Source organism: Trachurus trachurus (genome assembly GCF_905171665.1).
Source record: "Trachurus trachurus genome assembly, chromosome: 12".
Lineage (NCBI taxonomy): Eukaryota > Metazoa > Chordata > Actinopteri > Carangiformes > Carangidae > Trachurus > Trachurus trachurus.
In genome coordinates, this window is record NC_139908.1 from 25644003 (window position 1) to 25660269 (window position 16267).

Here is a 16267-nt window from a genome sequence, read left to right on the forward strand (position 1 = left end):
AAGAAGTCAAGGGCAACAGAAACACCCAGGACTCAGAGACAAGAGGGAAAGTCCAAAGTCAGGAATCCCAGAGAAAAACATGAACTCAGCTGGGTCTGCTTGCTCCAGGTCTGAGACGCGTGCAGAGACCCACACGTGTGTCACTATTGTTGTAGCGACACTGCTGACCAAGAGCGGCGTGGTGGACATCTGGACGAGGAAGGATTCGGTCACCTACACTGAGCGGCTGGTCCGTCAGACACTGCAGGGACTCACTGTGAGACCTGACTACCGCCCGGACCTCAAGGATGTAAAGAAGATCTGCAAGACCGTCCTCAGTGACCTGGAGAGGACGTACGGTGGGAGGGGCAAACTCAGGAGCGCCATCCTATCAGAGCAGCCCAGAGAGGAAGCGGCCATTGTCAGATGTGTGCAGGCCTGCATCACAGAGCACTCTGCTGCTCAGGAGGAGAAGACATCTGGATGGAGACAGCACATCTGGGAGGTCTTGCCCCTCGTTGGAAGGAGCATCGTCTCAGGCATCCAGGCTCAGTACACAATGTTACCTGTCTACAGCGAGAATTATACACCAGACCTCACAGAGATTCAGTACTATGGGCTCTGGACTCCTTAACAACATGACCAGGACCAGGACCAGGACTGAACTTCCCAAATAATCAAATTGGACAATAAAATTGTTGGATCGTTTTGATTTCTAATGAACTTCTTCTTAGATTCGATCTATAAAAGAAGAAAAGATGTGACTTGATAGATGATATGACATACTAGTCATATTTTTCATGTTGAATATAATTTTTATTGCTATTGACCCCTTGCAGCTACGTCACAATTAGAACGTTACGCGAGAGGCGACGCCATGACGGACGGCAGAAAGTGCTCAGTGATAATGTACTGCTCCATGGACTGTATGGGTGCCGTCCAACAATGTGGCTCGATCACTTCACACTACAACCTTACAGCATTATCACTTATTTTAAATAGAATATCTACACACCCGTTGCAATAATCCGTTTGTTTTTTTGTTATTCACCGTAGAATATCTCAGTTTTCTGTGCTTTTTCCACTGCTGAGGAGCCATAACGTCAGTCAGTGCCACACTCCCCATACAGCAGCTGCTGCTGTCTTTGCTGCTAACTACAGTTAACAGACCTGGAAAGTAAAACCTGGTCCGACCCGTGGGTGTTGAAGACCTGACCCGACGTCTGTATAATTAGTGATCATTCTCTGATTAAAGCCGGCTGAAAAATAAAAGAAAACAGGAAGCCGTCTTCGTTGTAATCGCCGCGATCCGTCCGCCGGCGCCAACTACGTTGTGACAGTGCTATGTTTAATAGGAGGTTTAATAGGTTAGCTGTTGTTAGCCACATCATGTAGCTCAGCTAGTTAGCTTCAACTGTGTTTACATCGACTATACACTGTAGATAAACTAACTTATAATGGCATCGATAACGTGTCTGTATATCTTCACACTGGTCCTGTTGCTCATGTAACCCCGCTTAGAGTTCTCAACGGGCCGGGCCAGCCCGACAAACCCGACGGAACCCGTGGGTTCGGGCCGGGTTCGGGTCGAAAAAATATGAAAGTGACTCGGGTCGGGTCGGACCTCGGGCTTCCTTTCTCTCTCATAAAACACATTTATGGTGTAAATTGTTGTTTGTTTACGTGTGAGTCTCAGGCAATTATATCCCACTCTGCATCTTGTGCTGCTGTGGGCAGAACCACTGAAACATCACTGCCTGAAAATGCCGACGATAGGCATGTACCTACTCCTGCAGCTGACAGCTGTGCGTCAACAGCACGCGCACTGGTTGGTGGATAAATCTCCACAAAGACGCACCGTTCCCGCGGCGGAAATGTAATCAATTGCGCCCGCTGATCAAAGGGCAAGTGTGTAGCCTATAGTAGTACGTTAAGTCCCGCCCGGTACCGGAGGGGCCAGATGACGTGAGGCAGAAGACGAGTGCTGTGTCCTCCCGCTGCAAAGAAAGCACGCCGCTTTTTTTTTTTTTTTTTCGGGCCGGGCCGGGTTCGGACAGATAATGAATGCTGGTGTGTCAGGCTCCGTCGGGTCCGGGCTTAATAACCCGCGGGTCGGGTCGGTTCGGGTTGTAATTTTCAGGCCCGTTGAGAACTCTAACCCCGCTGCCAGTGGCCAGCCCCCGGTTCTTAGCTCTAGACCAGCAAGGAGTTGGTGCTTGGGACCAGTTTTAAGAACCAATATCCGGTTTTTTAAGCGGTGGAAAAGCAAAGAACCGGTGCTAGTCAGGCTCTGGCTCCGAACCAGCACTGGAACCAGCTCAGTGGAAAAGGAGGGGAAACCCTACAACCACGGTATGTCACAAAACTATAACGCGCCCATTCAATTACATTGACGTTCACTGTTCTTTTGCCGTCCATCATGGCGTCCGCAGCTACCGCGAGTGGAACGTGACGTCACGTGCAAGGGGTCAATATCTGACTGTTTTGCAAAGAAATCTGCAAAGAAAATTGGGGAAATGGAATGGGTTGAAGGTATTTTCCCTTGAAAAATGAGGTAAACACACAAAATACACAAAATGTAGGCTATGCATTTAAATTCAAGCATCTTAAATTTGGACCAAAATAGACTTAAAGGGGTATTTTACCCAAAATCGATAATTCACCAATTTTCTACTCACCGGATTTTCATATAATGGCGGCAGATAGAGCTCACTTTTGAGTCGTCCAAAACACACACTATGAAACATCCAAATACCTCCATACTGCTTGCCTGACATCTTTTTCAGGTGGCGGCTTCAGGACACTTGGGTCAGTACAGACGAGCAGTATGGAGGTATTTGGATGTTTCATAGTGTGTGTTTTGGACGATTCAAAAGTGAACTCTATCCACCGCCATTATATGAAAATCCGTTGCCAGTCGAACCCCCCCTGGAACTCCTAAAGCGTTTTGATGACTCTGAAAGTTCTCCAAACCCAGTAGAAAATAGGTGAATTATCGATTTTGGGTGAAGTATCCCTTTAAGTGGGTAACTTTCCAATGGACAGTACCGCTGCTCACTGGTTCACTGAAATGCAGTTCAAGTTCATGCTCATATTTCAGGTAAATCTCTCAAGAAGAGACAGAAGTTGTTGTTTTATTAGGATTCTTCCCTTATAAAAGTGAATGAGAGCTCTGTTGTTCTGTCTGTTCAAGGTATTTTCATGCTGTCAGTCAGCTGTACTAGGATTGAGGTGTCTGATTAAATTGAGAGAAATGAGCTTATATTTTTGCTGTTTTGATGTATTTTTCAGGCAGTGGGTTGTATGATTCCTGAACCTCCACACTGCTCACTTTACTCCAACACTCACCACTCACACTCTCATGTTTGTCCCAACTGGTTTTCCTTTATTGGGCCAGAAACACTCACACTCGTCTCTGCCTATTTACTGTTCCTGCAGACATTTGTGGAAAGAAAACACGGCTGTATACTGTGATTTACTGTGATTTCAGCTCTGCTTTCCCACCGGCGGCAGCTTGATCTCTCAGATTGGACTTTGTTTTCTTTAAGCATCTTTTGCCAAAAGTGGTCATTACATACAGCTGCAAAACTCACATAAAAACATTAAAGAGGACATTTTAAGTGGTCATTATTTTATTCTTGGTGTCTGCTAAAGTAGATGTGGTCTGGGCCCCGATCACACTGAAGGATTGAATCCTCTACTGACATCCTCTATCACTGTCTGATTAATTCCAGCACAGACACATTACAAAACTAAAATATTTGGCCATTTCCAATGGATTGGATTTTGATGTAGATAAGTACAGATACAGATACATAAATACAGATATCAAATGTCGGCCTAATGTCAAAATTGAAGTTGCACTGAAAGATTTGGGCACCAATCCCATATTTTGAAAATCATAGTAGCCTTTCATTTAATACATTAAAAAATAGATGTAATTATACAGTAATAGTGGAATCCTGTTTGTAATTTCTCAGGACTTCATTTATTCATTTAACCCAATGATAGTGAGATGACACTGTGCCAAGAAAGGTCCTCAATCTACGGTGGCCCTGAAGCAACATACTGTAGTGCCCCTTGTGAGCTAGGTGCAAGGATTTGTGGGTGTTCTGTTGGTGTCGTATACAGTTCGTGAATGTTTTTATAAATAAAACAATGTGTAATATAGTTGTATTCATTTATTTGTTGTTGTTAAAGCAGAAGTATAAGCGATCCGGTGGTTTTGGCTAACTTCCTGTCAGCAGATGGAGTTAGCAGTCCCCGCCCTCGTCCCTACGTCACCACATTCACGCGCATCCCTTGGCTGCACACACAGAGAGGACCGCCCCTTTATGCCGTTCTCTCTCCTCATTGGATAAAGGTTGTAGGATACAAGGAAAGTTTTCTCCTCGGCTTACAGCAGAGCAGAGTGACTGACAGACCCGTGTTTCAGACCAAACACTCTAAGTGATTGCTGTCGGAAGATATAACTATTGAAGACTTATATTAACACAAACATTCCACTTACTTCTGCTTTAAATAGTGTTCAGTTTCACAACTGTCTCTCTTGAAGACCTTATCAAAATATCTTATCTTATCTTATCTTATCTTATCAAGATATATATATATAAGCTCCACTGTACATGGTCAACTCCACTATTAACGTGTCTTAATAAAATATACACATTCTGAACTTTCTCATGCTCTTGAATTTCATCATGTGTGAGCTCGGGTCGTGGTGTGTTCCTTGTTGCTTAGGAATACATGAAAACACTCCAGCTCTGGTGGTAAAAAACCCAGCAGTGTGCCTGACGTTGCCAGCTGGTGACAAACATCTTTCAGACTCACCTGATGCCACAGGTCACAGAGGGACACGCCTCTCTCATGGCAGCGTGGCGAGCTGCTAACGTAGCTGCAGACAGGTGTCAGACGTCTCTAATGTTTACGACAGAGCCCTTTTCCCCGTGTGCTGCTGATGTCATCGGGGGGCTCGCTGTTATTAATGAATAATGTCTGGCAGCGGGAGATGAAGTGCCGGTGCAAGTTCGGGCCTAAAATCATTGCTTGGTTTCAGATGATGTCAGCAGAGGGAGAGAGAAGGAGCTCTTTGAAAAACAATAAACAAACCAGCGTCATAAGTCAGGGAAACAACTCAGGTTACAGGCCACAACAGGGCCGCAGGGGCCTCATGCATTGACAGACTGTGGAGTCGGCCCCTGCTGATTGGCTTTGGGTTCGTGTACGACGGGGTCCAAAAGTCTGAGCCCACCTTCCCCATTCACTTGAAAAGAAAGGCAGTAATTCAAGATGAAGAAAAAAAAGAAAGTTTTCTTCCGGATTTCTGTTGTGTGAGAAGTCACAGCCTCCAACGCTCGACCGAGGAACCCCACAAAACTCCATCTGTTTACCATCAAGTGATATCACCACCGAGCAGCTGTCGTAGGATAATTACAATGGGAGCACCCTGGTGATAGTGTTATATAATGTCCACAAACATGCAAAGTATGCAACTGGTTTTATCCCCACAAGCAGGCGTAGGTTTGGTTTCAGCAACTCCGCCAACATACAGAGGAATCTCTGATGCTGTCGGACATCATTTATACCCAGTAACAGGCAAAATGAAAGTGAGCTTTAGGGAATGACTTGCTCACAGAGAAGAAAGAAAAACAACATTTTTGCTTCTTTTCATCCATCATCATCATGTTTCTATTCAAGAGGTCCACCAGTGCTGCACTTCCCCTTCGTGATTTCACATTTCAAACCAGCTTCACCTACAACAACCATGGCGGTAAAATTCTGCTGATCCAATCTAACAGTAATGTATGGTTAATAATGTAATAATAATAATAATAATAAACTTTATTTCTATAGCACCTTTCAAAACCAGGGTTACAAGGTGCTTCACAAAATACAAAATAGGCTACAATATCATTGAGATAATAAAGCAATTAAGACAAAAAGAAGAAAATATCATACAGAAAACAGTGAACAAGCATAAGCGGATGCTGATGAAAATAATGGAAATAAGACAATAGAAACAAAGATCAAAATATGTAAAAAAAAAAAAAAAAAAAAAAAAAAAAACATTAAAATTATTGCACAAATGCCAGTCGGTACATCTGATTTTCAGATCTGAGGGATCTCGGTGCAGAGTAGGGGTGAAAAGTTCTGAAATGTACAGGGGAGCTGGTAATGCAGGGCTGGTAATAGCATTTCATTTGTTCACTTACTGTTACTGACCGTCTGCTGGTGAACGAGCTCCTGATGTGTCATGGTTCAAGTTATGTATTACAGACAATAGAGGAAGGACAGTGATGTGACACAATATACTGACTCCTTTGCCTGAGGCCTGGACAGATGGCACTGATGACGTACAGAGATCTGCTCTCACCTCTACGTAGTACTAGCAGCTTTTATTTAGCCATCACATAGATACAAAAAACAAATACAACGTCAATGGTTATATTAAACTAGTTACTGCACAGACTCAGGTTAAAAAAAAAATGCTTATAATATATATAACGTTCTTATCTTTAAGCCAGTCCATCAAATCACACTCGTAACACTCAGAAATATCTCTGAAAACCACTCTCTTGACAACTTGCAAATGACACAAAATCTATAAAAGTGTTCCAGAGTTTAAGGGTTCTCCCTTTAATCCCTTTGGTAGCACTTTGTATTTTAAATTTAGAAACACCTCTCAGATTATATGTGCAAAGTCTGATATCTATACAGTCTCTGCCCTTGCTGTAGCTTAAAGGGATAGTTCAACATTTGGGCAAAATGACCCATTGCCATAATCCCAATAGTTTTAGGAGTAGGTTTGTTACCTTTAATTGTCGGTGCAAGCTGTTTTTAGAACGGCTGAGCAGAGCCGTGAGCTGCTCAGAGCTACGCTACGGAGGTTCATGGGATTTCTTGGTTTCCCTCATCAAACTCATCAAATACACAATCCAACAACTCCAAAACGCTCTGGTGGACAAGTTGTGACCTGCACATTCACCACACTATGAGATAATAACAGAACGTTATGAGACTTGAAAACTTGAGACTTGTTTTCAAGTTAAATTCATGCAAAACCACTGATGCGCGTTCCCATTGAAAACAGTTTTTTGGCAAGCAGTCTCTGCATTTGCCTCAACTCCGTCTCGTAACGTTCTGCTATTTTCTCATAGCGTGGTGAATGTGCAGGTCACAACTTGTCCATGAGAGTGTTTTGGAGTTGTTGGATTGTGTATTTGATGAGTTTGATGAGAGAAACCAAGAAATCCCATTAGCCGTTCTAAAAATAGCTTGCACCGACAATTAAAGGTAACGAACCTACCCCTAAAGGGGTAATGGCAATGGTCCAATTTGCCAAAGTGTTGAACTATCCCTTTATTAGCCCCACAGCAGTACAGTTGGGTTCGGGTCATACAAGTGCTGTATAGGAGTTCTCAGAAAAAAAACACCCATGCATGCAAAGGTTCAACGTAGTCTAACATTTGAAGATTAGTTGTTTGGAGAATGCAGCCAGGCTCTTTTTCTTCTTTCTTGACATTTTGTCTCAACCTAAAAACAAAAGGCAAAAGAAATCTGCCAAGAGGTGTCAAAGTGTCTTCAAAGCCGAGAGTAATAACCATTGAACAGCCTGCCCTCTGGCAGCCATTCATCAGTCTCAGACACAATTAGGATGAAGAGCTATGAAGTATGGCAGCAATGTGAGCGAGGGCTGCAGGTTACAGGGCCCGGCAGAAAGTGAGCGTGTTCCCAGATCTGTAAAGACCGACGTGTCAGCCGCTGGCTCGGGATCAGACAGCCACGGCCACGTTGACTGCTCCGGCTGCTCACACCTGTGATGTCAGATCGCTGCGGTGATTAGACGCAGACAACCGGCATGTTGTCTCACAGCTCGCTGCAGTGGGCCCAGAGCGGAGCCCTGGGGGACGCCAGCGACAGACACTCGCTATTTATCTCCCATTTACATGACAGCACCAAGAATGTGGCATGTGTGAGGATTAGCATTCCTGTAAGTGAGATTAAAACTACAGATATATGAAGCTGCCTTCACTCACACTTCGACAATCACATGTTGCCAGTTTCACTGCAGCACCTGAGTGCTTGATCTTCACATCCATTAAAGATCGGCTTTTATCCCAAAACATTTTCTGTTCCGCCCATCAGTCCTGCGCCAGCTACCTGCCACGACTTTTCTTTGACACAACCATTGCCCTGATCTCAGTCTGGGACTCAAGAGACAGAGATAATGCCTAAAGAACAGTGCAGGTGTAACAAGAAGAAATAAAGCTGGTATAAGGCAAAGAGGGGTCACTACAAATACAGATTTTTCTCAAGTGTCTGAACCGTTTGCCTCGTCTTCTCTCGTCTTCCTCTCTGTGAGAAGACTGGCATGAGTGCTCGGAGCGTGTTTTGTCACCTTGGCCTCTGAATCACCCGGGAGTTGTTTGCCCTAACACTAAGGCCAAACGTTGTTGGGTGGCAAGTTTCGTCGTGCAGAAAGGCACTGACATCTGTCTCCCTCCATATCTTCCACCTGACTGAGCTCAAACCATGAGCCGTCTTTGTCTGTTGCCGTGCGTTCGCATCACCCTTTTTTATGATCAATTGTTTAGCAAAGAGGCAGCTGTTTGTCTTTCACCCAGCGGCTCGACGGAGCAGAACAAATGGAGTTATTCCACTCATGTTCACTCGCAGCGCACACAAAGAGGAGGAAGGGATTTGTTGCTTGGTGGGTAAATATTGTTGCCGTCTGTCAGTCAGGAAGACGAGTGAAGAGGCAGGTGAATTGCATGTTCTGTTTAGTGACCCAGATGCAGCATGTGCAACTGTCATATATAAACTCTAAAATGTAATTCATGCTGCAGGGAGATTGGATTTAAATCTGAGGTGTGAGTGTTTGCAGAGCCTGTCTGGGCTGTGTGGAGGATCGGTCTTCCTGCTGCATACCTGTATGTGTGCTCTGTTTGTGTAAGACGTCTCAGGGGTCACTGGCAGGATAAGACGCACTAAAGCTTTTGAGAACATCTTGAGATACAAAGAAGGAAACTATTACAAATGCAAACACATTTCTGTTTCAGGTGTTTGCTGGTCTCATCATACAGTAGTCTGCTCTCAAACTTTTGCTACAGCTGCAGGTTTTGTACAATCTGAAGCGCCAGCTTTAAAAGGATTTGACTTTGCACAAATTCTTAAACTGTTATTTGAAAGTAATGAACATAACTCCCAGATTCAAAAGGTAATTTTGTCATTTGTCAGTGGATCAGTCAGAAATCTGTCAGGAGCAGTGAAGCAGTCACAGAAGAGCTGCCGGCAAAGGACTGCGTAACTCCAACTGCTCATCTAGCTAATCAAATCTTTTTACTGTTGTAGAGGTACCTGAAATGTGGCAAAGAACTTCCATCAACCTTCTGCTCTGAGTGGAACAGCACTGCAACTGTAACTCTAACTATAACCCAAACCACATTCAGCCATACTGGCCTTTAATTGGCCCAAACCAGTTGCCGGTGTTACACCTCAGTCTGTGGCCTGTCAGATTTTGTGACCACGTCGGAGGTTGTTGCCATGCTAACGATGGCAAGAAGCCACAACAGTAGGTTCTGTTAATGTAAAAAAAGAAAAGAAAAAAGGTTCTGTTAATGTTTTGGGAGTTCAGTCTCTCTGCTACTCAGATAGACAGAGTCCTGGTTTTTCTTCTGTTTGTTTTACAGTAGAACTGACTGGTGGATGATTTCAGTGTCCACTTAGACTGACTGACTGACTGAATGAACGAATGAATCAACCGCAGTCACAAGCTGAACTGTCTCATGCTAACAGTTATCGTACATTTTCGGGTATAATCTTTTTTCCAAAAGCGGGTTTTGGGTTTCTGAACAAGACAAGTCAATATCAGTGTAGAATAAGATCACAGTTGCATAAAGCAGCACATTAACCCATTACTAACCACTCAAAAATGACTGATGTTGCATTCAGGTGCAGTCAGGCAGACGGCCGTCGGCAAACCAACCGGATGTCATTTTACTCCACGAGAGAAAGACGGTAAAACGTGGGTCAGGTGAACAATACGACATCACCATGACAACATATTGTCACACCTGTATTGTTTTGCCTCGTGCTGGCGGACCACTTGTTTACATAGACGCTTGTTTATCCTGTTACATGCAGCGTCTGTTGTCTGTCTGATGTCTGCCCCATTTCACGTGAATGCAACATCAAGAATACGTTCCGATATGCAACCGCACCGCTAGATGGGGGGAATTCCTACACATTATACCTTTAAAGGTACATTTTAAGAAAATAAAAAATGTGAGTCATTTGTGATTACATGTTATTAACTATAGACACTCTAGTGATTAATCATAATTTTAGTCAAGGATTTCAATCAATTGATCGACTGGTGACGTCATGAAGACTCAGTAGGTCATGTTGTCGTCCATTGAATAATATTGAAGTCAAAGCTCAGTCTGACACCACATGTGGAGCTATGAGAGGTTTTAAAGGGATAGTATCATTTTTTTTAAAGTGGGGTTGTATGATCTATAAATAGCCCCTAAGTACTTTAATTGCAGTAGAAGACTCTCTGCACTCCTCCCGTTAGCAACGCCAGCCCATAATAGCCCTGCCCAGAGATTTACAACATACATTGTTGTGAACAGACCCAAAGAAACGGCCTATTTTCACGGTCTAAAAGAGGTTTTACCGGGGATACGTGAGAGAGTGAACTGAAACGTGAACCTGAAACCTGAAACGTGAGGAACTGTGTATTTTTTTTTCAGGTAAAACCTCTTTTAGGCCATGAAAATAGGCCGTTTCTTTGGGTCCATTCACAACACTGTATGTTGTAAATCTCTGGGCAGGGCTATGGGCTGGCGTTGCTAACGGGAGGAGTGCAGAGAGTCTTCTACTGCAATTAAAGTACTTAGGGGCTATTTGTAGATCATACAACCCCACTTTAAAAAAAATGATACTATCCCTTTAAATGATCAACATGACATGTGTAATGAGTTTTCTTAAACTAATTAGTATGTAACCTTTCAATTAGTTTGATGTGGCCAAGGATCCAGTGACAGTACAGAGAGGACCGCACCGAGTCATCAGGCAACTGAAGAGAGGACTGTGGTGTTAAAACTTTACTGCAGGTTCAGTTAGGGTCAGTAAAAGAACGTAGATATTGTCCTGAGGGGAGGAAAAGGAGAGCAAGAGAACAGAGTAGACAGGTGTGTAATGGATAGCTCTCCACCTTCAGGCTACCTGGAGAAGATGACAGGTCAGAGCAGCCGGGTAGGAGAGAAGAGGCTGAGGGCTCTGGATGGGAGGAGGTGATCTGCTGTCATGGTGATGGGGGAGCTGTAGGTGTTGACGAACATCTCACAGGGTTACAGACTTGAAGGCAAAACAAATTCTTATGAATGCCTGTCATCTTTTTTCTCCTCATTCTTTGACTGATTGATTCTATTTTTTACAATCTAAACAATTTTCCTCTTTCCATATGAACCTATAGTATAGACAGATTAGACAACATGTATTCAAGAGAATGCATTTTTCTTTATTTGAAGTACCGACACTTTTGTTAAGTTAAGAAATTAAAAATGCATTCCAGACGATCTCGATGAAAAAATAAATAGCAAAGACATACTAATTTACACACTCAGTAAACCAACACAAATACTGTGATAAATATCACCAACAAAGTAATCAGTGGATTAAGGTGGTGTTTTGTACATCACATTGGGATTGTCATATTGTCATAGTTTTTAAATAGAATCTTCTGATTTATTGCACACCAGCGCATTGGTGGGGAATAAATAAACTGCTGTCCGTCCTAACGTGTGACACTGGATGCATCTGAAGAACAGTATTTACATATACAACAGTATCCTGTATCAGCTCAGTAACAGGTATTGATTAACCAGTTGGCTGCTTACTGTAGCTAGAATGACATCACTATGTTTCCTTAATCGTCCCATTAAAAACAACTAACAACAATAATAACTGATCTAAACTGTGTTACCTATCGAGGACCATGGAGCCTAATGTTTTTCAGACTTGAACTTTAGTCCCACTTTTCATAATGAACATTTTTCCTGTGGTATTTGTACAAATGTTGACAGCTGTCTCTCCAACAAAATGCACTCAGATTAAAGGTCTACAGCACTGAACCCCTCTCCCACCCCCCCAACACACACACACACTGACAGCTGGAGGTTACGACAGGCGCTCGTACTGCGGTTTCAAGTTTTCCCTTTCCTTTGGCTGGCGGAGGTCAGTCAGGTTTGTTTGGTGGATTGGGTCCTGCTTCCTGATCGATGTCTTGCAGGACATCCTTGCGGCCTTTTGTTGTGTGTCTGCACTCGGTGTGCTCACCCCTCACGGCCCGAGGTGGTGTGGGACTGAATGTAAAGCCAGGATCTCAGGAGGCAAAGTAGGACCTCTGCATTGAATACAGACGGTCAATGGGGTTCCCCACCCGGGCCTGCAAGGAGCCCGTGTCCGTGGCGGTCATGAAGCAGTCATTTAGACTCGTCAGGGAGGTGTCGCTGTCCATGTCATGGACAAAGGAGTCGGTACCTGAACAGAGTGGAGATAGAAGACATGAGGTGGTCAAACACAACGGAAAAAATATCTAACTTTGGATTCACAGTTGAGATCTGAGCTCAGACTCTGGTCCTCGTTTACAATGCAGAGTGTGACGCTCACCGTACGGGTTCATGTGGTCACCAGGCATCTGTGGCGGGGTGAGGCCCTGCTGGAAGGGGTCGATGTTGTAGCCACTAGGCTCCATGGTTACCAGGTGCTGAGGCTGGTTCGGATGTAGAGGTCCTGAGTAGGAGCTGAGCAGACCCTCCATACAGCCTGATATCACCTCTGTAAGATAAGATAAGATGTGCTTTATTATCCCGTTCAGGGAAATATGTCTTAGGCATGAAGTGCAAGGTGCATATGACAAAACAGGACTGACAACAACAAACAAGTAACAATAATCACAGCAGTAAAAATGGACATACAGCAGTGCTTGAGATTAAAATGCATTATGTGCAAATAGAATAAAGCATTTTCAGTGCATATAAATAGCTTGTGAGATAATTAGAAGCAAGTATTAATTAAAATTGTTCAATCAAATATTAACTAATAAACTTAAAAGAAGGGATCAACAGTAGACTTCCTTTGTCTACTTTTTGTTCAGAGATAGGGGTGATGGAGGATTTAAAACAGTTGCCTTTACATCTAATGACTCTAAAAGGCTTTCCTGAATGCAACAACTTATAATAAGAAAATAAAACATGAAAGGAGTCGCCTAGGATTCTCAGTGCCAATTTGACAACATTGCTTTCATAAAGGGACTGTAGTGGCTAATTCTGATCTTTCCCCATGATTTTAGGTAGAGTGTGACTCCTAAGTTGTCTCATTCAGATGATTCAGATTAAATTGTGACTCCATAGGCTTCTGGCTCAGGTCAGTAAATCCTGTGCTCTGGGATGTTAGGATGATGTTTCATTTCATAGCTCTGTGTCAGTGACAGTTAGCCAGGCTAGCGCCGCCTACTGGTTCCGGCAAATTTCATTTGCCTCAACAATGTAGTCAGGACACTAGCAATGCGTTTCGGTTTGCTCCGTCCGCCAGAGCAGACGGACCAATCAGCGAACAGACGGGTAAGTGAAGGCGATGACGTTGAACTCAAGCGCCCAAGATTAACCTATGAGCTTAACCGGTGTATAGCACACGTGACCACCAAGCAGCAGCGATTAGTTGACGCAAATGTAAGCAACCGCCTCCCGGAAGCAAACGAATCCCTATGGCTCGTGTTCAGACGCTATATGAAATGTAATGAAGTAAGCGGCTGATGCATCAGGCTAAGTGACAGTCAGTCAGTGTTTAAGTTGTCTGCCCACACCATTATCATGGACGCAATATCTTAGTATTATCATGTCGTTGCTTTATAACAAAGACATTTTATGCACCAAGTTCTTTACATGAAAACACATGACATGAACATTAAATACATGCATTGATGTTAAATCAAAGACGTTGATGTAAAATGAGATTGTATGTTTAATCAGGAATCAAAACAGAAGTGCTGAGCAGTGCAGACAGTGCAAAATATCAGAGCCAGTTAAAGAGGAACTATGCAAGTCTGGTCACTTTTCCTCTGTGTTGCTAACCCTCCTCTTGGCCATGTGCATTTGTTTACAACAAAGCCAGAGAAAAATCAATCCATGGAGCGGTGGATAACGTTATATAACATATAAGATGTTACGACGTGTATATCTGTGTAGTCTTAACCGTCATAAACAAAAGATTACAGGTTACAGAGCGCGTTTGTGTCGCGGTGCCGCAGAGACGAGAGCTGGGACACCGGGGCGGTGGCCAGGTACTACACTGATGTTGGAAGAAGACAGAGAGCCTCCGTTCTCACTGTAACAAGTCACAAGTCATGTAGTTAACTATCACAATTAGTCTGGAGCTTTTTAATTAAGGTAAAAATGTAGCATAGCCACGGGAGAAATCCTGCATAGTTTCTCTTTAAAGGCTCAGGTGAAGAGCTAAATATTCAGTTTTCTTTTCAAAACATGTGTAGCTCAGCACTTGTGGTTCTATGCTTTGTCTCAGCATTAAGACCACTGAACAACAAGGGCCAAAAGTGTCGCATCTGGATTTGATCCCCATTTCTGAAATGACCGCAAATGGGCCTTTTGGGCCTTTTCACACTGTGTTGCTTTCACAGTTTCATTGATTTATTTCATTCCTTTGTCTCATGGACAGACTCTAAAGGCCTTCTTGCCTGCATGATCATATATAATCTGTAAATACCCCAAAGCAGCAGAAAAGGGGATTCTCTTGTTCCCTAGAGCTTTGAACACCAAACATCCCCACAGATGCTCCCCCCCACACCGTTTCTACACATGACCAATCATCATTACGCATCAAATACTTCTTCTTATTATTTAAACATAATGTATAGTGTAAATACATAATCATCATAACTGACTGTACGATTGTGAAGATGCCTCACTTGTCAACGCCTCATCTCCTCCTATAACATCAACTTCAAACAACCTCCATTTGCCGGTTTGCTTTGCTCATTTGGTTAACAGCAGCAGCTTCCACTATAATAAACCCGGCTGCTATGTCAATATTGACACACTGGAAGTCCCCGAACAGATAGAGGCAGTGCTTGCCAAAGCACTGAGACACTTATCTATACTGTCTGCTCGTATCTGCTGTGAGACCACAGTGGCAATAAGCCTGCTAGCCACCACGAGCTGTGCTGCAGAGAGAACCGTGGCTCCCACTTTTACAGCTCTTATTTACCAGCAGAGACGTGGCTCTGGCTTCAGAGTGTGGGACTCATGCTAAAGCCCACAAAACTGGGAGTGTTTGCCGAGTGACTCTCCTCTGTTTGTTGTTCCCGTAATAAATTTAATATTTTAAGCTCTTTTGCCAAATAATTCATCAATTACCAACTACCGAGTTGTGACGGACAGATTACAGATAGACGTCACTGGTGCGCTTCCTCCTGTAACACTGGAGGGGAGAGCAGCCGAGGAGCTAACCGGCACAGTCAACACACACAGATGATAAATCCTCACCTTGGCCTAGCCTTTGGCTGCTGTGTTGCTCCTGCTGTTGCTGCTGCCTGCGGGCTAGCTTCTTCATCTGTAAATAAATAAACACAGAAAATAGCTCGGTGAGCGGCTCAAGACCAGGAAACACACAAACAACCAAAATGTCAAAGAGCTCATTTGACAATTCAGTTATATTTGAGATGTTAAATTAATAAAATAATGATGCTAAAATATGAAATGTTACGTTACGTAAATTTCAAATCAGTGCATTAAATATTTGAAATAGTAAATGACAAAATAAATATTTAAAAGATTAAAGCAGATATCAGTGGAATGTTTTTGTTAATATAAGTCCTAAATAGTCCTATTTTCCGTCAGCAATCACTTACATGAAGTATTTCAGCCTAAACACGAGTCTCTCCGTCACTCTGCTCTGCTGTAACCCGAGGAGAAAATTTTCCTTGTGGGATACAAGTGTTATCCAATGAGGAGAGAGAACGGCATGAAGGGCTGTGTGTGCAGCCAAGGGATGCGCGTGAATGTGGTGACGTAGCACGAGGACCAATTGATGCCTGACAAGGGCGGGGGCTGCTAACTCATGGTGCGTTCAAAGAAACTCGTACTTTGTGTTTTTCCTTCCTGTGAAGTCATACCAGTTCGATCTGGTACGAGTTCACGGGTCGGAAGTTACGAGTGGCCGTTATAGGGAACTTTCACAGACAACAGGATGGTAAAAACACGAGCTA

At 43.5% G+C, this 16267-nt stretch overlaps 1 protein-coding gene across 1 annotated transcript in view; it reads right to left on the bottom strand.

Annotated features, from left to right (window-relative positions):
- Positions 1-12367: 12367 nt before the first annotated feature.
- LOC310994912 (LIM/homeobox protein LMX-1.2-like) overlaps positions 12368-16267 on the bottom strand; it is a gene marked incomplete at its 3' end in the record, with an annotated part of 53249 nt that continues 49349 nt past the window's right edge. Inside the window, exons 6-8 of the mRNA XM_083983817.1 lie at positions 15546-15612; positions 12655-12822; positions 12368-12525 (exon numbers count right to left, since the gene is read on the bottom strand). Coding sequence (XP_083839943.1) covers positions 12368-12525; positions 12655-12822; positions 15546-15612 — 393 coding nt within the window. The remainder of the gene's footprint in view (positions 12526-12654; positions 12823-15545; positions 15613-16267) is intronic.